The sequence below is a fragment of the Eretmochelys imbricata genome, chromosome 14 (genome assembly GCF_965152235.1).
Source record: "Eretmochelys imbricata isolate rEreImb1 chromosome 14, rEreImb1.hap1, whole genome shotgun sequence".
Classification (NCBI taxonomy): Eukaryota; Metazoa; Chordata; order Testudines; family Cheloniidae; genus Eretmochelys; species Eretmochelys imbricata.
In genome coordinates, this window is record NC_135585.1 from 51,854,613 (window position 1) to 51,881,422 (window position 26,810).

The following is a 26,810-nucleotide window of genomic DNA, read 5'->3' on the forward strand; positions in this document are numbered from 1 at the left end:
CTGAGGTGATTGGAGAGGGGGACATCATAGCAGGAGTCTGTTGGCCCTTGTACAAGTTGTTGTGGCTCAAGGCACCTGTGGAAGCTTTGACAATCAGGTGCATTATTCCACCAGCATGGTGTGATGCCAGCCAACCCTGGCCTCTAGGCTGCTGGGGGGGGGGGGGGGGAGCAGCAACACAGAATCCTGCTGCCCACAAGGGAAGGGATTAAACCTCAGACTCTGACCGCCCCTTCTCCTCCCCAGCAATTTCTTACAGCAGGAGGTGCTCACCCCTCTTCCCCCCCCCCAGCAATGACTGCAGAGGGCCCCTTTTTTAAACAGCAAACTGAAAAAACCAATTCTATCCTGTGGCATCGTACTGACACCTAGCAAGGTTGCAGCCCTCTGCCACTTGAGCTACCGGCATAACTGATACCAGTAGAAGGTTGTCATCCTAGCACCAGAGGGCCAGGAGATGCTTTGCAGGTGGGTTTCTGAGCTAGTTGCGGATGGTATAGTGAGACTCAGGACCTTGGTTCTATTCCAGGCCTGGAGGGGAGTGTGTCCTAGTGGGCACAGACTCCTCTGCATAGTCTCACCCCCAGCAACCCCTCAGCATGTCACCTTCTGCCCCTTCTCCTTCTATTGTCCGTCTCCTCCCCTCACTCTAGTCTCCAGTCAGCATGCCCTCCACCCATGTCCCTTTCTCCCTCCCCCACACATAAGCACCCATTAGACCCATCTGCCCTCCTTCAGACTGGTTCTCAGTCCCAGTCTCTTCCCCCTGCAAAGTCCATCTCTATCCACAGGTCTGCCTCTTGTCCCCTCTGCATGGGAATCGGGCAGGTTCCTCCTCCACACTGCCTGGGCCCAGCAGAGGGGCACTGAGAGCGCAGGAGGGAGGCTGCCTGCTCTCTGCTCCCAGGCCGGAGCCCAGCACAGTCCGCCCAGAACTGCAGTCGCAGAGGAACACTTGATCAGCCCTAGGCCGGAGCCCACACACAGGATCTTTGGAGAACTTAGCAGCTAAAATCTAAACCATGTGCAGGCCACAATTTTTCAAAGGCTTATGATGTGGCCAAATTTAGGCAAAGTGTTCCCACGGATGGGTAAAAGCATATCAGCCTTGACACACAGGCTACGCCCTTGCCCAGTTTTGAGTCCCTGCTCTGAAACACGGGGAGACTAGAGCTTCTCAAGGAAAGGGGCACCAGACCGTTTTAGCTTGAGCAAAATAAGGCGCTTGCCCTTAGCCTCATTCTTGGAAACGGCTGAACCATTTTGGCTGAAATTGCTCCCAAATATTCAACCTAAGGAGGACATGCAGCGTGGAAAACTTCAGCCCAAATGGATGATGTGTGGCAATGTTATAAGCAACTGAACACAAGGGCTTGTAAAGGGACGTGTTGGACAACTGTACCAGTTCTGCGTGCATTGCATCCTGGGTAGGTATCCCAGGGTTCCAAGCACTGTACCAAGTCAGGGTGGATTGAGGGATTCTCGCTAGTGGGAATCGGAGTCCAACTCCCAGGACCCTGCTGCGTCTCAGCCATCAGCAGGACTGTAAGAACGAGGAAATGTCTCCCCTGTGCATCTGGCTCATTCCTATTTCAGTGGCGAAACGAAGTGGGCAGAGACAGAAGCTGCAGCAGGGCACCTCTCTCATTAGTGTGGCAGTGTTCATGGCTCCAGCTGCAGACCTTGAACCTGCTGTGCCAGGCGCTGTACAGATGCACAGAGATGGCCCCTTCCCCACACAGCCAGCACAGACACCAAGGTTAAATTAGATGATCTATTTTTTTAATCACCATGTTTATTACTAATGTACAAAATATACAAAACAAAAGGGGGAGGCTGCACCAGTGGGGTGGGGTGGGGGGAGGACAGTCCATGTCTCAGGGAGAGACCGTAAAAAAATAAAACAATGGAAAGGAAACAAACCAAGCCCCCAGATGCCAACAGCAATAAAGTCCGTCCGTTTTCACAGAAAACAGCTTCATGTCCCCCCCACTTCCAACGACTCGCTAGCACCAAGGGGAGTCACGTGTCTGCAGTCGTCAGTGGGATGGGGAAGGGTATTTACAGCAAGGGGAGAAGCTCTGATCTCACTTGTTCACACACATGGGGGGGATGACCCCATGGAGGGGGTGAAGTTAACAAGCACCCCCTTTGCTCAGTGGATGGGGGGCAGTGGTTAAGGGATCCCTCTCCTCCCCAACAGAAGGACTGGTATCCTGCTGCTGCCAGATGGAGGGAGAAGTCTCCTGGCCACGTGCCCTGGGAAGGCAGTATTTCTGGGGGAGCCAGATGGGGTGGCCGGCTGCTCCTCAGGGCCAAGGCTCCCCAGGCAAAATGTCTTCAGAGTAGGTCTGCAGCTGGCGAACCCGCGGACAGATCACAGCCCGGAGCCGGGTGGGGCAGCCGGGCAACGCCCTCTTTACACCTTTGCTGGTTCCACAGAGATACACACAGTGGTAACAACCCACTTTGCCCCCCCTCGCCCCCAGGTCCCAGAGCAGACAGCGGCTCTTGTGCTTGCAAAAAGTCACTGGGGGGCGCAGAGTCAGGTCCCATCAGCGCCTCCATCAGATTAAAACAACACAGGAGGGAGCGGAGTGGCGGGGGGAAATTCCCCCCCCCGCAGTGGTTCCTCAGTAGCAGCAGCCGTGGGGGGGGGTTGCTCCTCCCCCCGGGCGTTACAAGGCCTCACAGAAGCCATAAATGGTGGATTCAGAGCCCAAGTCCGACAGCGGGCACCCCAGAGTCCGTGAAGGGGGGGGCAGCTGTGTTGGGCGGTTTCACGGGGTGTCGGCGGGGTGGAGGGAGGGCCCCGGGCGCTACGGCAGGGGCGGCCCATTCACTCCGGGATGGTAGAAGGCACAGTTGTTCTCGTACCTGCAGCTGCCTTTCAACATGAAGTGGCGACACACGGGGCGGCTCGACATGTCTGCGTGAGAGAAAACGGGGCGCAGGTCAGCCACGGCAGCGGGGCACGGCCAGAGGGGTGGCAGAGCAGGGCAGAGGATGGGGGAGAGACTACAGCTCCCAGCATGCAACACTCCACCCTAACCCAGACTGCCAGGAGCAGACTACAGCTCCCAGCATGCAATGCTGCAGCTGAAACTGTCTTCCTTGTTCTCACAGGCCCATAGGGGGTCTCTGCCACTCTGGGCCCCGCCCCCAAGGAGCGGGGCCCACAGGATCGAATGGGTGCAATGCATGCTGGGTCTCCCCCATCGGCCCTCGCCACCGGCTGGATAAAAACGGGGGAGGGGAGGGGGCACTCACAGGCCCCTCCCACAAAGGGGCAGGGCCATTCCAAAGCCAAGGCCCTCTGCTCCCCGTAGAGGGCAAGCCAAGCCCCCTGCAATTACCTCCTCCGTGGCCTCCACCATGACCCCGGCCGTGATCCCCTGGGTGGCCTCTGCCGTGATCTCCTCCGTGGCCACCTCCATGACCGCCGCCTCCGTGGCCCCCACCATGGCCGCCGCCTCCGTGGCCCCCACCATGGCCGCCGTGGCCCCTGCCGTGGCCTCCACCATGGCCTCCGTGGCCTCCACCATGGCCGCCGCCGCCGTGGCCGCCTCCTCCACCCATGCCGTTGTTAGGGGGCCCGCCTCTGCCATTGGGGGGGCCGCCGCTGCGCCCGCCTCCTCCTCGTCCCCGGAAGGGGGGCTCCCCGCCTCGTCCCCGGTGGAAAGGGCCTGGTCCAGGCCCCGGGCCGGGGCCACCCCCTCGCATACCCCCGTGGGGGTTTCCCCGCATGCCGCCATCAGGGGGATCCCAGAACTCGCCTCGCTGGGGAGGTGGAGGACCCATCATCCTGGGCCCGCCAGGCATACCAGGACCTGGGGGCATGTTGGGACCCCCAGGGCCACCGTGGGGACCTAGGGGAGAGAGAGGCACAAAGGTTAGAGACCCCCCCGTCTGAGCACCCAGGGCAGAAAGACAGTTCCTGCTGAACCCCCACCCTGCTCCATGCCACACAGCACCCCTTACTGAGCCCCCCATTCTGCAGCACAGTGGTCCCTAGTACCACACTGGGGCATTGGCACCAGCACTGACTGCCAGGGCAGTGTCCCCTACTGAGCCTCTACCCCACTCCTTACAGCACAGCGCCCCTTAGCACCGCACTGGGGTCAGCACTCCCTACTGACTCAGGCACACTCCAGCTGAAGGTCTGACACTCGTGTCCTCCCACCCCCAGAAGATGGTAGCTCCCTCCTTACCAGGCATGGGTCCTGGCCCCCCGGGAGGGAAATGCTGCATGTTCTTTGGTCCAGGTGGGAATCCATTGGCGAGGGGCCCTGGGCCCAGCAGCCCGTGGGGCACTGGAAGACAAGAGAGCAGAGGGGTCAAATACAGCCAATGGGGTTACAATGGGAAGTGGAAAGGGGTGGGGGGGGTTCACTTCCCATCCCTTCACAGGCAACCTCCGATCCTAACCCAGGACATGTTTACAAGGCCACCTCTCCTGGAACCCCCAGAGCAAGGGAAATCACACAGACACGCACTCGCACCCCTACGATGTCATCGGGATGCTGGGTGCACCAGCTCTACCCTGGCACCAGCCATTTGAATCAACCAAGGTCAGGTCCTTCCGATTACCCGCCTGCCAGAGCCCCTAGAACTGTAGGAGTGGATGGTTTATAAGGCCCAGGTGCCCCGTCGAGACAGACAGAAGGCAGAGAAACAGAAGCCAGAAGGCGACCGGCAGAACAGAATTTTCTCCTAGAAGAAGAGGGACGTGGGAAGAAGGTCAGTGCCCCCCCCACAGGTCTCTTACCTCCTGAGGGCCCCGGGGGCTGTGTCTGGAGGTTGCCAAGCAAGTGTTTGATCTTGTCCGAGTAATCCGGCTGCTTCATTAGCTCCTCTGTCTTGTGGTTGTTGGGCCCGCCCTGTGCAGGGAAGGGAGAGAGGAGGAGCAGGGTTAGACAGAGTGTCTCTCCTCCCCCCCACACACACTACACCCCCTCAACTCTCTCTGACCTCTAACTCTAGGGCGCTGTGCTAGTCCATTAACCCTCTAGCTGGGGCCAGGGGCTGGCTTGAGCCAACTGCTTTGGGAGAAGGCGGTGACAGGAAAGAGTCCCACCCCCCCCATGCATCCCCCCACCCCAACTATTGCTCAGCTGGTGCATTTTCTGAGTTTCCCCCCCCCCCCCAAAACGCTGGAACTTCAACCAAGCTGGAGGCAGGGAGACCAGGCCAACGGTCCACTCCAGCAGTGGTGGGGCGGCAGGGGGGAAGCAATGGTCCGCTCTGGGGGTAGATGGGCCAGTGAGGCCCCACCCATAGAACGGCTCATTGTTTACCCTTTTGGTGCTGGACCCTCCCACTACGGGAAGCCTGTAGGGTCAGTCAAACTACACAGCAGCTCCAATTACCATGATGGAGGTGAGGATCTCCTGCACGTTCATGGAGGAGCTGGGGTTGGGGCCCTGAGGGCTCTTGCCGGCCCCCATGCTCCCCATCAGGTTGGCCAGCACTGGGGGCAGCTTGGAGGCCCCGGCTCCATCGGGAGACTGCGAGGCGGCGGCTGGGTCGAGTCCTTCCTGGTAGGCGGCCTCGTCCATGGTGCATTCCTGAGAGAGGGGACAGAGGAGACACTGGAGTCAGGACGGGCTGAGGGCAAGGAGGACGCCCCAGCCTTAGGGGCTGGGGGTCATGGCTGGGCGCTTGGGTTCCTGGGCCTTTGCCCTTCTCTAGCCCGTCCCTGTTTATACAGGGGAGATAGACACAGAGCGGGGGAGGGCCCCCAGTGAACTGGGAAATGAACCCCCTGCTCTAACCCCTAGACCCCTTCCACAGTGAGGAGCGAACCCAGGAGTCCTGACTACCAGTCCCCCTGCTCTAACCCAACAGGTCCCCTCCTTCTGTCCTCCAAAGCAGGATAGAGAACCCGGGGCCCTGGGCCAGACATACCTCGTCGAGCGGGATGAGTTTGGGCGGCAGGGGTTCATAGGACTCCGGGTCGGGTTCGTGGGGACTGTCTGGAACGCTGTGGAGAGGAGAGATGCCCATCAGATCTCAGCACCGAGACATGTGGTCGTAGCCCACCACTGATGGGGCTGTCAGCACAGCCTGATGCCCCTCCCCCTTAGCTCCAGCATGGCCTCACAGGCCAGGTCTACACCCACCCAGCATCCACCGGCCATGGGAAGCAAAGATAGCAGGGTCAGAGGGGGATCCTGATGCCCAGCAACCAAGAGAGGCCCCAGGTGAGGTCATCTGCGGGACCTCTGGAGCTGAAAGCAGGGTCTGTGCTCCCTGAGTCAAACAACCAAGTCGACAAGCTCAGAGGCAGCAGCTAGTTCACATGCCGCTAGAGAGGAACAGAGCCATGCTGAATTCAGGTGGGTGGCCCTAAATTTGATACACTGGCTGTTGCATGGTGCAGCCATTAGAGGGGGACAAAGAACCTACACTGCGCAAATGGAAAATGGTGCCCCGGCCTCGACCCCAGTATCCTTCCAATCCCTTGCACTGCCCCCCAGGACCACACCCACCTCTCCTTGGACAGGAAGATCTCCTGCAGGATGCCCTTTTCCCTCTCGGCCTGGGTGAACTTCTCGCGGCTGCCATTGCCTGGCTGCACCAGGGGGTTAGGCAGGTCGATGAGCTTGGGGTAAACCCAGGGCACCTTCTCTTCCATGGCGTCGTGGCTGAGCCGGCGTGCCGTCTCAAAGGCCTCCCGATCCTTCAGCATCTCCCGCTTGGCTGCCTCGCCAAAGTCCTTGATCTTGTTCACGTTGACTGCCAGGGGGAGGAGAAGAAATGGGGAGAGGTTTAGTCAGGGGACAGACAGGCCACTGCCGTACAGCCGATAGGAAGGGTGAGACACCCCACTCCATAATAGGAGTTCAAAGGCCTCGTATCCCTTCTCCCACCCGCAGAAGCCAGGTAGTCTCCTGGTGCCGGAGCAAAGCTGGCACCCCCTAGAGGGAAAGGCCCCATGTCCCATACCCCAAGCGCCGGATTGGAGCTGGCACCCCCTAGAGGGAAAGGCCCCATGTCCCATACCCCAAGTGCCGGATTGGAGCTGGTGCCCCCTAGAGGGAAAGGCCCCCTCCCCAGTATTCACCTCGCTCAGTCTCGTCCAGCTCAAAGTAGAAGTACTCCCGCAGCTTGCTCTCTTCAGGCCAGCTCACTGTCTTCTTCTTCTTGCCCTTCTTGGTAAGTTGAGTGGAGTCAGCTGCACTCTCGGGTGGCTTGGCGTCAGAGTTCTGCTCGGACGAGGCTGCAGGGACGGGACACAGAGCAATCAGACAAACACACCCACGGAGCCTGGATCTACCAGCTGGCGCCAATGCCTCCTGAGCCCAACCCAGGACCCCCAGTGAAGACAGTCCTGCCAGCCCCACAGTTGAGCTGACACAGGGGCTGCCCCCTCTGCCAAGGCAGCTGTACCCCAGCTGGCATGGCACACCTGGCCATGTGCATTATGGGGTTTTACGGCCTCCTGGGTGGAAACATCAGGTCTGATCCAACACAGCCAGGATGTTGGGCTGACACCTACCACCCACCCGGGGTTAGCACAACAGAACCTGTTGGCTCCAACGCTTTCCCCATCCTTACCTGTCTCCATCAGCTCTGGGACCTCTACTGCCGGCACAGGAGTGCCGGGCCGATCCACCTCCATCGGCTCGGATGCAGTAGCAGGTTCTGGCGAGGATGGTTTAGCAGTGCTCGCTTCTGGGGCTGGCTTCCCTTCAAACAGGCTCGACTGGGACACAGAGAGAAATGTGGGATCAGCGTAATGGGAAGTGAACCAGTGACTCCCAGCTCCTGCACCAGACCCCACGCCCTTCTCACTGCTGACGTCAGAACCCAGGGGTGCTGCCTCCCAGCCCCCTGCTCTAACCCACCAGACCTCCCGCCCCACCCCCAAGCTGGGGATGGAACCCAGGGGTCCTGCCTCTCAGCACCCCCCATTCTAACCAACTATCCCCCATTCCCCACCCAGAAGTGTTTGTACCTTGGCTGCAGTAGGAGACAAGACTTTCTTTTTCTTTTTGATCTTGATCCCTGGGATGGGGGCGGAATTAAGGGCATCCAGGAAGCCCAAGCCCTCCATTGCTGCAAGGGGGGGTGGGGGAGAATGAAACAGGTTACGAGGTTACGGAAACTGAACGCTCCAAGCACCAGCAACTTCACGTGTTATCCTGCCCCTCCCCTATGCTACACCCCACTCCCCTCCCCTCCCCGAGCCAAGGGATAGAACCCAGGAGTCCGGACTCTCAGCCCCACCTCTGCAACCCCGCTACTCCAGCTAGACCCCACTCCCCTCCTGATGATGATGACCGAACCCAGGCATCCTGACTACTGGGGACTCAGTGTACTCACGTTGCGCGGGGATGATCTTGACTTTGATTTCCTTGGTGCTGTTGGGGGTGGTGTTCAGAGGCTTGTATTTCTTCTCTACTGGTGGGTTGTCTCCAGAGGGGGCGGACGTGCTGTGAGAGGGAAAAGCAGACATGGTACTGAGGCCACAACCCAGGAAAGGGGTCAGATGCTGCCCCGAGCAAGGAGCGGGCAAGCCCAGATCATGTGGCAATCTGGTGTGAAGAAGAGCATAGGAAGCACAGCACAACCCTAGAGCTGCTTTGCAGGGGGCTGAAGGGGCTGCTTGGGGAAGGATACCAATGCTGGGCCTGTACCACACACAGGGTCTCGGGCAAATCCCCTCAGCACTCAGTCTTGCCTCCCAGACCCCTGCTCTAACCACTAGACCCCACTCCCCTCCCAAGAGCCAGGGAGGGAACCCAGGAGTCCTGCCTCCCAATTCTACACAGAGTGCTTCTCAGGACTGAGGAACAGAGTGGAAAGGTGAGGCAGACAAAGGAAGCCACAGGCGTAAAGTCTGGATGCTTTCCCTAGAGCAGGGCGGGACGCTCAGACCTACCTCTGTCTCTTTATTGGCATCGGCTTCAGGTTGTATTTTTCAGACACCACTACAGCGTTGGGGTTCTTCTTTAGAGGAACCAGTGAGGGAGTCTCCAATTCCAACCCTACGGCAAAGCAGAACTCAGGTTAGCAGAGTACAGCAACGGGATAAGCCCACATTTTCATAGTACCTCATCTGCAAGGATCCCAAAGGCTTTTTAAGCTGGGATCGGTCACCCAGTGGAGAAATGCAGCCACCTCTGGGGTGGGGCAAGTGGGGACCAGCTGCACAGTGACACTGCTCAGAGCCACCTCTAGGTGGGGCAACTGGGGAACAGCCATACAGAATCCCACTTGAGGCCTCTTAACTTGCTGCCCTCGATCAGGCCTACTCCCCCCAGGAGTTGAGAGATGCCCCTCCCAGTACCCACCAGTGGAGCGGAACTTGGCATGGCTGGGCGCTGTAGTGCGTAGCGATTTTGGCTTCTCTCTCTTCTTCTCCGGTGTCTCCTCAGCCTTGGCTTCTGCCTTGGCCTCCTGAGGCTTCTCCTGGACAGGTGCTTTGCTCTTACTCTCCTCCTTCCGCTTTTTCTTGTCTCGCTCTGCAGGGAAGGGGAGGGTTCAAGTCCCAAAGGCAGAGGCCACTGCAAGAGCTCCTCCACCCTCAGGCTCCAGGGAAAAGCCCACAGTCTGCCCACGTCGGGTAGGATGGACACGAGAAGCGTATTATGGGAGGAGCCACTGAGCAGTAGAGTGGCAGGGATCCCACGCTAGAGAAGACAGACCCAGGATGGTGCGGGGAGGGCACCCACTAGTGGGCTGAGGGGCCCGAGCTAAGACGGCTGGGGCCCCATCATTTCAAACAAGGTCTCTTATGCGTGTTTCAAGGGTGTGACTCACCTGCAGGCTGCGCGCTGCTCTGGGAGCGGATGACGCCCATCCAGTCGCTGACGAGGATGGAGGCCAGTCTGCGGAGCTCTGCAAGGGGAGAGAGGACAGAGATTAGAGCAGGGCAGCTCGCACCAAGCTCCTGCAGATAGGAGGAGGCATGGCGCGCACACACACAATAGGGCGGTCTCTTACCTTCGTCCTCGCTCGACTTGCTAAGCTGCTTCACCAGCTTTGCCGTGTTGTTCTGGAAAAGATCAGAGAGGGACAGAGGGTTATGGTCAGCATTGACGGCAAGGGACAGCGTCCCCACCTTGTTCCCTGCAGCACAGTGCCCCCTAGCACCGCACTGGGCCACCGTGGTCAGCACTGACTGTGAAGGGAGAGCGCCAGCAGCTTTACTCACTTGCTTCAGGTGATCCACAGTGAGGGGCAGGTGCTGTAGCGTGAGCAGGATCTGCTGCAGCAGGGGCACATTGCTGGATGCCTTGGAGCTGGTGAGCCAAGTGTTGAGAAGTTTGTAACCCCCAACCCGGATGAACCTGGGAAGAGAGTAGATCCAGGTCAGTGCTGGTGTCATACCCTTCCCACGCCATGGGCTACAGCCAAACTTTGAACGGTCTTTGCCTACTCCTTACAGCCTAGGATTGATCTCCAAGCACCTGCCAGAGATGGGTCACTAAAACCCCATAACCTCCCTGAGAACCACTTTGCACCTCAGAGGAAAAGACACCCAGCCACGGTCACAGTTAGCGGCAGAGCTGGGGAGGGAACCCAGGAGTCCTGACTCCCAGCTCCCCCTTCTCTAACTCACTAGACCCCACTCCCCTCCCAGAGCTAGGGATAATTCAACCCCCAGTCCCCACTCTCTGTAAGGAACCCTCCACGACTCTTACTTCGCTAGGATGTCTTGCGCCCGGGTCTGCAACAGGATGTTCAGGTAGATGCAGCGACTGACCATTTTCTGGGCGTCTTTCATGAAGCTGCAAGCAGGAAGGGAGAGAGGCAAGGAAGAAGCTGAGCTGATGCAGTACAGGGAGATCAGAGCACATGGCAACCAACTGCCACAAAATCAGACTCCGTAGGCTCGGGGGCCAAGAAGAAGGAGTAACAGGACTCATCTAGCAACAGCATATGGCTTCTTTCCCCTCTGTGGTGCACTGGCTCCAATCTGGCCCCAGGTTGGTGGGGGACAGCCTGGCTGAGGGGGGGATGGGAAGGAGGTTTTTCTGCTCCAGCAGGCACTGGCTCCAATCCAGCCCCAGTCGGGGCAATGGCTGGCTCGAAGTGGATGGGATTCCCATTAAATTCGGGAGCCTCACTAATTTACTCCGGTTGAGGATCTAGCCCAAGATTAAAATGTTCTGCAAACGTCACACGCATCCTTTTAATTGGAGAAGGGCTTCTGAGGGGATGGGGGGTTAAATATTTCATAGGGCAGTTACAGCTACTCAGTGCCTCATCCACACCCTGAAGAACAAGGCGGTTGTGGGAGAGCTTTGGGAACAAATGCTAGGCATGCTTGGAATACACTGAAGTGCCTTCAAGCAACCTACAGAAGGGACTTCCACTGAGATCCAGGATCAGATAACATTTAAGAAGAGAACTGGATGCATTTCTGAAACAAGAGGACGGAGTTACAAGAGAGGCAAGGCTGATGTTTCCAAAGCAGCCTAGGAGATTTGGATCACATCTTCCATTGAAGATGATGGAACCCAAGGCCAACTCCCCAACTGGTCCAAGTCAGCTGTGGTTCCACTGAAGTCAATGGGGCCAGATCCCCCAGGTGGTTTAAACCAGGGCAGCTCCATTGACTCCAATGGAGCTATTTTGATGCACACCAGCTGAGAATCTGGCCTCTGCATGACTAAAACCCCTACACTGTCTTAAAAAGCCCAACAACTTTAATGCCGACCACCATACAAGCAGATTAGCATCTAATAAATAAATAAGACTAGGAAGGGAAAAGACTTAAAACAATCAAACAGCTCTGCTCTGATGGGTCATTTTCACACCACACCAGCTGCTTACTTCTGCTCTGGGAAATTGAGATTTTGCTACATTATGTCTTGCCATGCTAAGAATTCTTCAAACCACACATTTAAACTGGGGACTTACTTGAAAATCTTGGTGACTCCTTCTGTATTTTTGACTTCTCCATCTCTCCCCAGGAAGCAATCTAATCCTTTTAGGAGCTCATGAGGATCAATTGGTCCAGAGCCCATGATGGACAGTTCTGAGGCAAAAAAAGGAAGGAAAAAAAAAAAAGGTTACTCTCAGCAAAGAGCGCACAGATATCATCGCACTGGTAAGTGGAACCCAAACCTGATCAGGAAGGGTACAGATACTATAAGTACAAAGTATTATCCTATCATTGCCACCAGTCAAGAGAACCCAGAGCATAACACACTTGGCAAACATCAGTTCCCAGCATTTGAAAACTAGAATTCTTTTCCCTAACCGCACGCTCGTAGTTACATATGCATGTGCACACACATATATACATATCTATCTCTTGGGCCTTAACCAGGATGGATCTGAACTCAGGGTTTACTTCTTTGCCAACCTGTCTTCAAGTATCCCCCATCCCCCAAGCCTTTAGGAAATAAACAGGACAAAGGGATAGGCAATTGGGGAAAACCCAGAGTAGGGAGGACTAAGGGATTTCTAGTCATGTTCCCACTCAATCAATCACCTTGAGGCTAACAAGTTTATGGCAAGATGCCATTTATTGAACTGTAAACAAACACACAATAGTGTTTTCAAGTTGATATTGTCTTTTTTAGACTAACCCCAGTGGAAAATGCTGATGTTTTTCTGAGACTAATTTTTAGTTGAGGAGTTATTGCACACTAAAGAATTTATACCCGAATAGACCATGATCAGAAGAGAGGTGTGGATCTAAACCTTGTAATATTCAGTGGTTTAGAGAGATAACCAAAGCTAATATTGACTTGAGATGCAATGTTGTTTATGAGAATGGGGCCTAAAAATACATCAGCAGCTGTAAGTTTCAATCAGTCTAAATTTGATTACCTACATAAAAAGAAAAAAGAGGTTCTACTTGACAGAGCAGTGGGTTGTGTTGGAATCTCATTTGTTAGAAAGAGTCATTGCAGAAGTAAATCTTCTAAACTGTTACTAAATAAATTTTCTTTTTAAAATAGAGGGGACTGGATTGGAAGAAGAAAAACCCAGACATAAAAATAATCAACAGTAAGTATTTTGGCCTATGCTATTAAAAAAGATTAACAGGTTGGGGTTTGTTTGTTTGTTTTTATTAATTTTCCCTCCATAATATTTCCAACATCCACAAGTTACAGATTGTAAATTACAAAGTTTATTTGGTTTTTAGGAAATGTAATGCACCAAGTTACAGGTACATGTTTAAACAGCAAAAATTCAACAGATCCACAAAAAAATGCAGAGGACACAAAAGCAAAGCAATGGGAAACACTCTGCCAATTTGTTCCTTCATGCAATTCTTCATAGCATCCCGAAATGGAAGGCACCCTGAAACAAGCCGATTAGATTTCACCTAGCATGCTCTGTTGAAACTAATCTGTCTGGCTTTATTGTTCAACTGGTTTTAGCTTTACTAGAATAAAAACGTGTATCTATTAAGGGGAGGGGGTTAGGTTGAGACAGAGCTCCCTTCTCTGTATGGAACACCAGATCTTTCAGGGTGGATGCTGGGAAAACAATGTTCTTCAAAGGGAACTGGCAAATGGCCGATATGAAGTTATAACTCTCCCCCAAAATCAGGATGATGCAAAGTCAGTCATGCATGGATAAATTATCCTGTTTGCCAGGACATTGAGCATGAATGTTACACATTACCACACTACCGTTTCTGTTAGGTCCTTCAGACCCAACAAGACCAACGATGGTATGAATCCCTAGCATGTAAAGGGGTTATTGTAGATACCCTAACAGTAAACAGTGTGTCTTAAATGCGTGAGTTGGTGCTGGCAAAAAATTCAGTTCAATTAGTGGGAGATTCAGATACGACTCTGAGAGGAGTTAAAGGGCCATTGGCAAGGCTTTCTCACCCAAAATTTGATTTAAAAAATTGTCCCATTTAAGTGTTTTCATAAATTTTGTTAATTTCATTGGAAAGAGAGACCTTCACCACTGGATATACACACACAACTCTCCTATGTGGCGCATGCCTGGCCTAGAACTGAGAAATGAAAGACTGGGAAAGTGAAATTGCCCAGGCTAGTTAAATTGTCTCAGACCCTAGGGAAAGAACAGCCACACCCTGGGAGTAAGGTAGAAGTGTCAGTCTGAGGAGACTAACTGGAGAAATTGTCTTGGCCACGGCCCTTTAAAGTGATTTGCAAGCAAGGCAGACTGTCCTCCCAGCCCCAGAGGGAGGATCAGAGCCCAGTCTCAGGCACTGTGGTATTTCTGTCACAGGCTCCTACACTACAGAAGAGTAAATGGGATTGGAGGACTGCAGAGACCAGGAATCATTGGCTTAGTCAGGCTATTTGGTGTCAGTCAACCTGGGCAAGGGGGGGTGGAGGGGGAAAAGTGAATACACTATTGCTGTCCCTCTTAAAAGTGGAGCATGCATAAGCAACAAATGACTAATTGAGCAGTGGCTTAAGAGCACGGAGACTACTTCCCCTTAGTACCGGCTTTCTTTAGATCTGGTGCAGACAGGAAGCGCAGTTTACAGGTGACTGGATGCAGCAGCCCAGCTTCCCATTAACACTCAACCCAGGGAACACGAGCAGGGTTCCCATTAGGAGACACTGCACTCAGCCCTTGGAATGAAAACCGCTTGCAGTACAGAGCAGTGGGTAGGCAGTAGCATGAGGTCACATTAACCTATCTGGGAAGCTTGTAACACAAGACAGGTTAAACTACAACCAAAGTGGACAAGCAGGACCATGGCTGGGGCGTTGCTTAGAGACACACTGGCTGGGTCTGCTTCAGCAACACAGAACAGATCTGCCTTTGTATGTTACCCTTATTCAGAGGGTGGGGTGAAGGTATAGTGTAGCTGCCTAGCGTAAATAGTCCCCGTCTTGTACAGCGAGGAATGATTAGTGTCGATGGTAGCTAGTGACACAAAGGCAACGTACTCCCCGTTGGTAAGTTACACACGTGCTGCATGAGGCATAGACTCCGAGACGCAGCACTGAAACAAACGGGGCTGTGTGTAAGGCTGCCAATGCAGCTTTGCTTGGGGGAGCAGAGGGGTTGGCGCGAGGAGGGGGAATTTACACACACACACAGATGGGCAGCATGGCTGAGTTCCAGAACTTTGTTGGCTGTGGCAGGCTGATCGAGACTGGATTCAACAAGGAAGGAAGAGATCCCCTCGTCGCTGCCTTTTCAGCAAAGTCCTTTCTCCGAGCAGGAGGGGAAAAATATCCAACCACAGCCAGCTCTTCCAAGGTCTGGTGTGAACTCCTCCCCAATAAAGTCTCTCTCCAAGTTAACTGCAGAGATCCACCATCACTTACTGGGCAGAGGAGTTTAGTGGAACAAAACTAGACAGTTGGGAGCGATGGAAAGTTGTTACCAGCTGACGGTTGTTCAGTAGCTTGGAGGGGGAATCAGTTTGGGGGTACGGGGCGTCAGTCCACTTGCAAGGCTTCCATGCCGAAAAATCTCTGTGCCTGCAGCCCCCAGTGGAAAGGCAGAGGGTGGGACAGGCCATGGAGACTGAATTCCCCTCTCACCCCCCAGAGGTGGTATCCTCCACACGCAAGGTGAATGCGCTTCGGCGGGAAAAAAAGCTCGCAGTGCTGCTGCCAGGCTCAGACGTGCTTTGCTGGTGAAGAGAGGACTTCAGTCTCCAGGGCTGCCAATCCAACACCTGTCACCGTCCACACAAGAGATCAAACATACAGTTACGTACACAGGAGAACTTAACCATGGCTACTTCATCCCAGTAGGGAAATCCCGCAAGATGCCCTGATTGTACTCCATGCTGGAAGACCGGGTACTAGATTACGAGAGTAGGAGATACTGGATCATACAGACCTAAGACAGTTGCAAGTCTAGACAGATCTACAAATAAGAGATCCCTTCGCTTCATTGGCAGTATAAGGGTGAATACACAGAATTGACCAAGGTAACAAATAAGGATTCCACTTTGTTGCCTTGAGGCTACGGGAAGGTCTGCAAGCACGTGAATTCCCCCAGGCGCTACAGGGCATATTAAAGAAGAGTGGGAGCTTCCACTGTTCAGGGTTCCCAGCAAAGATTTTAAGTTCTATTAATAAAGACTACACATGCACCAGATTTATATGCACAGACGACAGGCTGCAAGAGCTGTCTATTAGCACACGCAACTATTCTGATCAGTGCAATACTGGACTAAAGGACACCAGAGGAAAGAATAAGGCAGCCATATCCTCGGCAACTGTGAGCAAATATTAGATCACCGGTTTCTAGACAATTTAAAATAAATTTCCTGTATTACCAACCCCTCCCCTGCCTGACCAAGACTAAAATCAAAAGACTGTTAAAAGAAAAAGCTAGAACTTTTTTTCTTTACTGTTTATGCTATTTACTTCCAATATTTCTCAGCTCAAGCAGTAAGATGTGTTTCTATTCAATTTCACTTTTTGGCACACTGCTAAAGCTTGACACATTTGAGGTTGCCTATGCTACAGATAGAGATGCTTGCTCTTACTGGAATTTATAGCACTCATGGAAACTTACTAAAAGCTTTTTAAAAAGATTAATGGCAAGTTTAGCTCAAGTTTCTTTAAAGATAACTTGAAGATCTGTTTAAAAGGCAAACTGCAAAGGTTTTGCTAAGAGCTAACTGGCTTGTTAAAAATGTAAACGTAAATCTCATACTTTGACAAAATACCCCCCCCCCCAAGTGCCAGAGAAATCCAAACTGCAGATTTCCTGGCAATCCACCTAGACAGAGGTGTAAATAAGCAAGTGGAGTGAAGCCAGTAGTTAGAAATATGAAGTCAGATGGAACGCTCCTACTTCAGGATTGGTCCCTACAGCTTACATTTGAATTAATGTTCAATATGTACTCGTACCACAGTGATAGACAAGGTATTAACGCTTGAATAGAAAGTCTAAACCTGTTTATAGTACTTATGTCTCTTCATCCAGCAGGGAAGCCTGAAGTTTCGGCATTTTAAGAACTAGATACACTTTTCTCCCTCACTTTAAGTATCTTTAGGGAACCAAATTAATATTCCCATTTTATAGGCAAAAATATAAAGAGGGAGGTTATATGATCTACCCAAGATCACACAGGAAGTCTGTAGTCAAGCCAGGAATAGAACCCAGGAGTCCTGACTCCCAGGCTCCCTGCTCAAGAGATGAATCTAGAGCCCAGGAGTCCTGTGCCTCAAACCTGATGGCACCTCTGTTCCGAAGCACAGCTAAAAGTTATTTCCCCTTTATCTAACAGCTCTGTAGGTCTCCTAAAAAGACTGACCCCCTATCCTAAACTCAAGCCTTCATCAGCAGCGGTTCTTAAAACTTTTGTACTGGTGACCCCTTTCACACAGCAGGCCTGAGTGTGAGCCCAATTCTAAATTAAGAACACACTTTTTTTTTTTTTTACATTTAACACTATTATAAATGCTGGAGGTGAAGCAGGGGGTGGAGGCTGACAGCTTGTGACCCGCACGTAATAACCTCATGACCTCCTGAGAGGTCACCACCCCCAGTTTGAAAACCTCTGAGCAAGACCTCTGCAGTTCACCTCTGAAACATCAGAAAGCATATTTAAGGTTTCAGTTACACATTTAAGCCTAATTTAGACTGAAGTCCACTTTTAGCCAACTACACGTCTAGTTTGATCCCACTCTCTGGGCCAATAGCTTGACCCACAGTCAACTGGAAGGGGCTTGAAGCAGCATGACCAAGTTACAAACCCTGAACATGGACTACTGTAGTGTCAGACAGCTCAGCTAAAAAGAAAATAGTGTTCCACTCTGAAAAGCTGCTATGAAATGGCATTGTGTGTGTCCATGATCCCAAATCAAGCGTGTCAGGTTACACATGTAGGAAGGTTTTTTCTACCTGGCTCCTTACAAACCCAACCCAGGATCAGATCAGCAGCTTTTTTTACTGCTTGTGCATCTCCACTAGAGAGATTCTGCTGGTCTGATTCGGTCCTCAGTGTCAAGAGCTCAACAAATCTGGCTCTGCAATCAGACATCTTAATATGGGATCATGGGTGCAGTGCTAGAGCACTATAACTTATGGTTCCCAATTCTGTGCAATTCCCCACTTCACAAGATTTCCTGTGTGACCTTAGGCCTCACGCTCCCCATGTGTAAAACGGGGATACCAGCACTGCTCTATCTCCCAGAAGTGTTGAGAGACTATGAAGGTTGTGAAGCGCTTTGAGATCTACTGATGAAAAGCGCTAGATGAGAAAGGCATTATCTGTGACTTGCCAAGATGTCATTTTAGAAACATGCTTCAGAGGAGAAACACTTTAAAGAACAGTTTTAAGTTGCATTTATAGGAAAACAGCTTTTCTATTGTTAACTTGAGGAAACTGCAGTCTAAGGTCAACAGTTTTAGCAGGAACTCTTGGCAAAGCTTTAGAAAAACAGATATAATGTTCATGACTTTGCCCAGAGTTTCTGTTTTGCATGCACCCTAGAAGTTCACATCACAAGCAGCATGTCTCCATCCATTTCTCCCCAAAAAGGGCATTTGATTTCAGTGTCAGTGGCTGAAGAGAAACCAAAACCTGTGCTAGAGTGCTGGTCAACATACCCCTGCTTCATGGAGAAGCTATGCCTCATGTGAAATTTACATAATTGAAAATGGTAAATAGGCAACCATTTTCCTCCTAGCTCCCCAATCAGATCCTATGGTGTTAGTCATACGCTGGCATTAGTGTTTTATTTTTAAAGGAACATTAATCACTGCATTTGAATGCTCAGATCTGCACATGTTCTGGGCACTGAGCTATAGATTAGGCTTTCTGCAATTAAGGAATTTTTGGTTAGAAAATTTGGCCTGCTGTTGGCCATGGAAATAACCAAGCTTGACTTTAGACTCCACTGCCAGACACAGGAAGGAGCAGGCTTAAGACAAACATTGCTCTCAGACAGCAAGCTACCCAGAAAAACAAGCTACAGCTTGGTCACTTCACTCCAGCTCCTGAAATGCAGTCACCTCTGGTGTGGAGCACTGCAGCTGTTTATGGCACACAATGCTAATCAAAGGTAAGCACAATATAACTGAACAGGAAAGAATTTAGCTATGTCGTCTGTTCACTTCCACTGAAAGGAATGGGTGATCTAGTCTAAAACGCCTTAAGCCATAGCTCTGCTCTTTAAAGTGACTAAAGGCATCTTCTCTGGTTCCTGTGCGTATTAGAGTCAGATCTGCTAACTTTAACAATAGCACATTTGATCCCTGTTAGCCCCACAGAACCAAAAAGGCTTTAAAGGAGCATGCCACATTCTATTTTAGGCTCACCCATGAGCTGCAGTGTGACTGCAGTCACATCTGGGTAAGCTTACTGAAATCAGGTTAAATGAAGGCAGAACTTAATTTGGACAATCTATTCCTGATGAAAACAAGACTGAACCCAGCTTGACAACTGAATCCCAGCCTGAATTTGCAGGGCTGGCAGAAAGCCATCTTTATTTCCCAGTTGATTAAACAGGATCTAGAGTTCAGGGACAAACAAAGCCACACAATGCCTTTTACAGAGTTGCTTCTCTGAGTAGAGCTGCACTTTGAATTTAACCAAAAAAAAGCAGTGATTCAACTGTGAGTGGCTTAAGTCTCCCAAGCATTAATTCTGATCCTGATTAAACAATAAAGCATTGACAACGTTTGCTGAACTAGTCCTGAAGCAGGACAGAAACCAATTTGTGGTATTTGCAGAACAGAGTGCATGACAAATATCAGCTTCCATCTCCAAATCCTAATATGGATGGATGTTCAGAAATCCTGACCATCTGGGATCCCAAATGAAGTCAGAGTCTGAACATCAGGCCTACAGTTTATATGGTGCAAGAAACGCTTCTAGTGATGTGAACTTTTAAGCAATATTCTTACATATTTCTACCCAACATTAAAGGCAGTTTCTGTAAATACACAAATATCATGACCATTTACAAGGTACAGTCAATGTATGAGAGTCAACAGATTACTTCCTTCTGACAAAAATCAGAACAGGTCAAGCTGGTAAGGGGAAGAGCTGCATTAGGTACACACTTGTTAGTCAAAAAAGTTATCCTAGGACATGAATCATTGAACTGGTTCACTATCACTTAAAAGGATACAAGAACAAAGACATTTTTTAAGCAGACTAAAATTTACAAGATTAACAAGTTCAGCAAAATTCAACAACCACCAATTTGCAACCCAAACATTGCAGCTTTAAGGGCAGAGAACCAGAAGTGAAATTGAATAGAAACAAAATATGAACTAGCTCCCTCCTTTGTGAGAAATAGAGGAAGTAACAAACTTTTTCCCCAGGACAGATTTCAAAACATCCTTTGGGTTTGAGCTGAAGTTAAACACAGGTAAAGGCATTTTTAGATGTTACGATTTCAGCCTTGTATTTTAAACTCCATCTCTTGGGAGCCTAGAGTGAAAAAGATGGAAAAGTTTTTAGTCCAGTTAGATTTGAATTGTGGTTCACCCCTTTGTAAGGGATCTAGTTATTTTCTCCCAGTGCTAACGAGAGCGCCTATGGGCAATAATAAGCCAAGGAGGACACAGGGAGCTGATTTTAAGCAGTGGGTCATACAACAGGGACTCTCTTCAGAGCAACCTATATTTATCCACTGCCACAATCTAGCCAGTCAGTATTGACGTAAAGAGCATCAAAACTACAATGGCTGTGCCATTTTAAGAGAAAGACAGCTGCGGCTCCCGCCCCCAAAGACAAAGGAATCCTGCAGAGACTGGGTCAATTGCTGAATGCTATGGGTGATGGGATTTACTGAAGCAAGCATATCCAGAGGGGCTACAAGCAGCTATGGACATGGCACATAGAGAGCCTTGAGGGTCTGGATGGGATAGAAAGATACAGAGGACATATCACAAGCAAAGCACAGCTACTGATCTATTAGGATTTAAACCCCTCCACAAGTAGTGTTCCAGTACAGCTGAGAAGTTGATCCCATATGACTGGAGACCACAGGGAGAGTTGTTTTGTACTTACAGTTTAGAGATAGAAATCAGGATTTTATTCCAATGAAGACAGACATCTTCATATCCTATTAATATATATCAAAGGATTTTTAAGACTTGGTATTCTAATCCCTAACCCTGGGGAATGACTGAGCACTGCCAGTTACTGTAACATTACAAAAACAGCTGTTCATTAAATCATGATTAAAACCATCCCGATGGAGTAACTCTTCTGTAACACCTTCTAGCCGAGGCTCTCAACGCCCTCGAGTAACAAAGTAAGCCTCACAGCCTTTTCCCACTTCAGTCCCCAGCAGGAATGGGGAAGGGGAAAATGAGCCTGTGGCTTTTTCTTTATCTGCTCATGTCTCCATTTCAGTGCCAGCGGGTTAGAATCCAGGAGTCTAGACTCCCAGACACCCCCACCCCTTTTCCTAACTACCACACTCTCATCAAAAGACACACAACCCATGAGCCCCAAGAACAAATCCTCTGGGACTATCTACACTCTTTCCAAATCTAGGCACAGACCAGGAGTCCTGACTCCCAGCATTGTGCTCTAACAGGACAATCCTCCCCTTCCTATGGCAAGGAAATGAGGATTAGTTTGGATCTAGAAAACACAAGTACTCCCCTTCCCTTTGAAAGGAAGGACAAAGTAGTCACTGAAGTGACTTACAGAAGAGTTAAAACAAGACTAAATTCAGCCAGATCTTTACATTTAAAGATCTGGACCCGCCTATGTATTCAGAGACCTGCTAATTTCCTCAACACTCAATTATTTTCCCTGGGGTCTAAATGCTAAACTGAGTTTCACCAAGAGGCCAAGCTACCTCAAATCAGAAGTGATCTTTACAATACGTTGTCCACATATGCTCTCAGCATAACTGAGGTGTCAAATGTGACAGAGAACCTGCCGGTGACTGTCAAGGTCACCAGGCTACAGCAAAGGGTTCAGCTTCTGGCACGGTATCTTTGTCCCTTTAGCATCTCAGTGTCTTACTTCTCCAACCCCCTCTCATATCTTCACCCACATGAGTGAGACGATGAGATTACAACTTCAGGAAGGTGAGGGAAGACAGACAGCAGGAGCAGATGACTTCTAGAACATAAATCCTATTAACCGAATTGTTAAACAGAAGCGGCACTCCTTTTTCAGTAAACATCAGGTGCTCTTAACGCCTGCCAAGATCTACTAAGGTACAGAAACTTCATGTATTGGGATTTTTTTTTTTTTAGAAGTGTGGTATTAAAATACTTTTAAAAGCCATCTTTAGCCAGACCCCTATTGATCTATCTTTAAAAGATCACTGGCTGTATAGAATAAACTCAGCTAGTTTGGCAATCATTTAGGCTTCTGGCAAGAGAAAGTTTTATCAGGCCTATTACCTGACTGACAGTCCCCACTGTGTGTTCACCCCACGTTTAGCCTCACTTCATTGATTTTTTAACCCCATCTTCAAATCTCCCAAACTGAGGATCTCATTTTCTTCTAGAATGAAGTCTACAGATGCTTTTAAGAAAAAGCTTTTACAGACACAGATCCCAGTTTCAAAAGTTTGCCTGACAAATCTCAGCTTATCAAGCGTGTGGTTTATTTAAATGTCTGAATGGATTTCCTAGAGTTTGCTTTAAAATAAAAAAGAAAAGCTTTCCTCTAGTTGAATGTTTTTCTCAAAAACATTAAATAGATTTTCTATTCCTATTAAGAGGCTGCAAGAGCCATTGCTGCTTTCATCAATCTCTCTGGCTGGATCTTTTGTTATTTTCCTTATTTAGCGTATTTCACCTCCATTAATCTTCTGTGCGCTTCGAAATTTAGAAGTGCACACAACTGCCACACAGCAAATGGTCCCAGTCTTAAGTGGACCCACCTGTCAGCACAATCTCTACAAGGCCTTTGCTAAGTTTGCTGCTTACATACAACTTACCTCATCCTACCTGCACTATACATGCAGCGACTAAGGCCCAATCCCAAGAGAGAAACTCAGCACCCAGAACTCTTAATGACTTCAATGGGATTGCAGCTCAATGCTTCAGGATTAGGCCATTACAGGCTGTATACCGTTCAGTCCTCATGAGACTAAAATGCTGAATTGCTTTACATTGCATGAAATGCTACCACTGGACACTGCAGCAAGTATTTAACCTGCTGGGTTTGAAAAATCTGCCTTGTGAAGTCCCATTTCATGTTGGAAACAGTCCAGAAAAAAAATCCAGCAGTTAAAAAAAAAGAAGATCTCAGTCACAAAAGCAGCTTCTCCTTCGTTACAAGCTATCTGACGTTCATGCAGATCCAATCGGTTGGCTCTGGTAACAGAAACCAGATCTCTCTAATACAAAGTCTCAAAAAATTAAATTTGTAGTTGTCTTAACAGATTGGCAAGCTCTTAAATCAAGACTCAAAATATCCTTACAGCCTCTGCATGCATCAGTCGATGTCACTGCGCGGAGTTGACAATGGAAGAATAATCAAAAAGAAATAAGCAAAGTGGTCTGGAACAGAAATGAAGGTTGTGAAATGTAATTAATACCAGAAAGGTTTGCTTACCCGTGAATTGTGGCTGTTCCCCTCCCTTTGATGAGGGCTTCCCTTTTTTTCCTAATGATCACTTCTTTTCCTAGTACATTGTACAGGAACTATGGCACTGTGGAATGTGGCAAATTAATTGAATACAAGACTTTTTACCTTTCCCCTGCCCAACAAGACACTTGGGGTGTGTGAGGCTGGAGAAAATGCACGCACCCCTCCCACCTCCAGAATATCCTTGACAACAGATTTGTGGGTTATGTACAGCACCTTTGGAGTCCAGTGATAGCATTTCACATCTGTTATAACAAATCAGATTACATTAACTGATCAAGAGGAATGCTCCCCCACTTCCCTTCGGAAAGTCTAAAAAAAGGTACCAGTGAAATCCCAAAGTAGAAGGGAGACAAAGCAGACCATCTGCTTTACTGAGCATGGAAGCTGGATAGAAACCAATGTAAGTTATGAATACAGCCAGATAAGACAGACAAGTAAGAGAGCGGAGGTCCAAACTCATGGGTTATGTTGAAACCTATAAAAAGAAAGAAACCTGGTGGACTTAGGATCATACTTTGTACTCAATATATTAACTTGTACCTAGAGAATTCCTGTAGATGAAACAGCCAGGAGCGGAATTTGGTTAGAACAGTTTAGAAAGAGGAAAGGGGGGGACGCGCTGGGTGCATTCCCCTCCTCCTTCCCCCCACCCGCATCTCATTCCCTCCATCCCCTGCCTCCAAACGCAAGTCAGTCAGTGGGAGGAGTTTGCTCAGAGCTGGTTACATCACCTCCCTGCCCATGGGTTCTCGCTTTTGTATAGGAAGAGACAAAATGAGGCAGACGCCATTTTAGAAGCACAAGGGAGAGGGGAGGGAAAAAAAACACAAACAAAAAGGCTTCAGTATCTATTAAGAGGGAATTCATAACACAATAAAGCCCCCACCATAGATATAGATATATATACACACACACACCCCCCTTTGTATCCTATAATCTCAATCCTACAAAGCTACACCTATTAAAAATACAAGGGGAGGAATCCAATTCTTATTAGCGTGAGCCGAAGATTCACTACAGAATCTCCCCATCACAATGGGGGGGGCTAATTTGTCCCCGTCCGAAGTATGGGAGGGGCAAAAAAGAAAAGGGGGGGGGGGGTAAAAAATGGGATCAACCTGAAAAGGAAAAAAAAAAGCTGCTTGCCAGAAACAAAGACAAGGAGACAGAACAGCTTCGCCATCTTTGAGTAGGGAAGGGAAAATAGAAAGCGAGAATCACATTTTTAAAAGCACATTATATTTCGTTATAACTGGAGTCTAAATGTTATCAAATTTCATTCTGATCTTTTAAGATACAAGTTACTGAGTTTTAACAAATTTTGTAAGTCTTTTTAAAAAAAAAATCTCTTGCAATCTTTATTTTTAGATTGCCACCCAATTCTTAAAATTGCCCCTTTTCCCCAGCTACTACATATATATGCAAATACATTATTAAAGTGGTATTCCGGGTTTTAAAAAAATAAAAATCACACAAAAAACCTAACAATTACATTGAATTTAAAAATATAGAAATGGATTTGACATATCACTGTAAGGTTAACTATTTTTTAAACCAACCCATCATTGGCTAATGCCATAGATCTTTCTTGCGCCCCTCACCACTTACAGCCTTACCCTGCAATCTTTATGTACAGATTGCTCATTTTCCTCGTCTCCCACACAAAGAAGCGATACTTTATGGCTCAGTCACCGCCATCTTTTGTGTGGGAGCTCATTAACCCTTCATATTCGTGGAGACGATGGATTTGTATAAGAGACCGTCGTACTCCTTATAAATATGCATTCATATTTTGCAAAATGCCTGACTTTTAAGGGTTAACCATTTTGAAACAAAGCCTACTTTCCTCTCAATTATATACACATTTTTGGTTTCTTCCTGGCGTTAATTCTTTTTGGTACAGAGGAGGAATTTTTTTTTTTGGTCAGTTGGTTGAAAATTCGACACTTACTATCCAATAATTTTTCTCGTCGACAGCGCTTCAAGGTTTGTTATTTTTTGTTTGATTAAAGTGGTGTATTTTAAGGAAAAAAAATAATTGATTTGTTTTTGGTCATGGCTTTAAAAAAATACAGCAACTTTTTGGGGATTTTTGGTGGTTTGTCGAGATAAAGAGATGCAAAAAGTTGCTTGATTTAAAAAAAGGATCAGGACAGGTTGTTGCTAATTATTTTTTGTTTGGTCTTTTGGTATGTTTAAGTGGCAGTTTCCTTCAGGTCACAAAGAATTTGAACGGCTTCCCAAGGACGGTCGAAAATATGGTGGCTGCTTTTTTATGTCTTCCAAGGACCAAGTGGGGGGGGATTTTTCTCTTTCTCGTAGCAAATTCGACGCCAGTCTCAAGACCAAACCAACCTGGAGTAGAAAAGAAGGGAAAAAACACCACAATGAGCATTTTGATACAAAAGGCACCCCTCCCCCCAAAATTTTTACCACAAAACCACAAAATTTGGCATAAACGTATTTTTCAGGGTTTTTTTTTTTAAATCGCTGGGACCTGGGCTGTTGTAAATTTTTGCAAATCGGGGGGGGGTGGGTGTCTGACAATGAAAATAGGGATTTTAGGGGAACCACCCTTCGGGGGGGAGGCTTGGAATTTCATGGTTCAGATGAAACCCAGTTTCAATCAAAAGCCCCAGTTCCCTGCCTCAGACCCAGGAGGTTAATTAGCAGAAATGATCAATCACCAAGGTCATTCAAAAGGGCTAAGAGCAGCTCCCACCACCACCCCTCCCCGCGCGCCCCCACCCTGTACCCCAGCCTGGCGCTCTTAAGAGCTAAGTACTCACCTCTAACCAGACCCCAGAATGGCCGAACACCGCGCGGGTGGCGCCTTTTATAGGCGGCCCCACCCCCCCCTACAGCCCCACCCCCCTACAGCTCGCGCTGCGGCGCGAGAACAAAGGCTTCCGTCCTCTGCAGTCCCCCTCCTCCCTCTTACCCAACGGCCGGCTCCTTGAGAACCGATTTAAAACCGCTAGCGAAACACAGCACTAGGGTCCCCTCTCGATGGGCGAGAGGGATCCGAGCTCGAAAATCAATTTTAAAATCGGCGACGGTTGTGACGCAGTTAGGAAGGGGCCCCAGCGCGCGTGCGCGAAGGGGAAAGGCGGGTGACTGGGCTCGGCCGGCGGGCAACACCCTTGCGGAGGTGTCACGAGACTCTCTATACCGCGCATGCGCGGGGGTGGGGCCGGCTGAGTCTCCTGAGCTGTCGTCCTACAGGTTGTACGCATGCGCGGCCAACGCCCAGTATTGTCTTGATCTTGTGGCGCAGTTTTTATTCCACTCCTATCTGTGCGCAGGCGCACCAACAAAATGTGTGAGCGCATGCGCTATGATCATCTTGCCCTTT

The 26,810-nt window shown here is 49.6% G+C and overlaps 1 protein-coding gene across 5 annotated transcripts; it reads right to left on the minus strand.

Moving 5' to 3' along the window:
- Nucleotides 1-1,760: 1,760 nt before the first annotated feature.
- On the minus strand, nt 1,761-26,745 carry PPP1R10 (protein phosphatase 1 regulatory subunit 10). Of its 5 annotated transcripts, XM_077833469.1 has the most exons (21): nt 26,397-26,745; nt 25,407-25,810; nt 20,198-20,317; nt 11,875-11,992; nt 10,653-10,739; nt 10,163-10,298; nt 9,952-10,003; nt 9,769-9,846; nt 9,300-9,470; nt 8,888-8,993; nt 8,329-8,438; nt 7,961-8,061; nt 7,561-7,708; nt 7,067-7,222; nt 6,492-6,738; nt 5,908-5,983; nt 5,370-5,567; nt 4,769-4,880; nt 4,212-4,313; nt 3,357-3,869; nt 1,761-2,929 (listed from the first exon to the last, which is right to left on the minus strand). In XM_077833469.1, the coding sequence occupies exons 4-21, from the start codon at nt 11,979-11,981 to the stop codon at nt 2,820-2,822; spliced, it is 2,610 nt and encodes an 869-aa protein (XP_077689595.1). In that variant the 5' UTR covers nt 11,982-11,992; nt 20,198-20,317; nt 25,407-25,810; nt 26,397-26,745; the 3' UTR covers nt 1,761-2,819. The 5 variants fall into 5 exon arrangements, with proteins under 5 accessions (XP_077689595.1, XP_077689593.1, XP_077689591.1 ...); XM_077833467.1 differs by lacking the exon at nt 20,198-20,317; XM_077833465.1 differs by lacking the exon at nt 20,198-20,317 and having other exon boundaries at nt 23,996-25,810; nt 26,397-26,586.
- Between the last annotated feature and the right edge of the window lie 65 nt (nt 26,746-26,810).

Bases quoted from the DNA above. Each gene is read 5' to 3' on its own strand.
- PPP1R10 (XM_077833467.1), bottom strand. From the start codon at position 11,981: ATGGGCTCTGGACCAATTGATCCTCATGAGCTCCTAAAAGGATTAGAT. The intron at 9,471-9,768 runs GTGAGTCACACC...CCTTCCCTGCAG, and splicing joins GAGCAGCGCGCAGCCTGCAG to AGCGAGACAAGAAAAAGCGG. The intron at 4,314-4,768 runs GTAAGAGACCTG...CTTGTCTTCCAG, and splicing joins GCCCCCGGGGCCCTCAGGAG to TGCCCCACGGGCTGCTGGGC.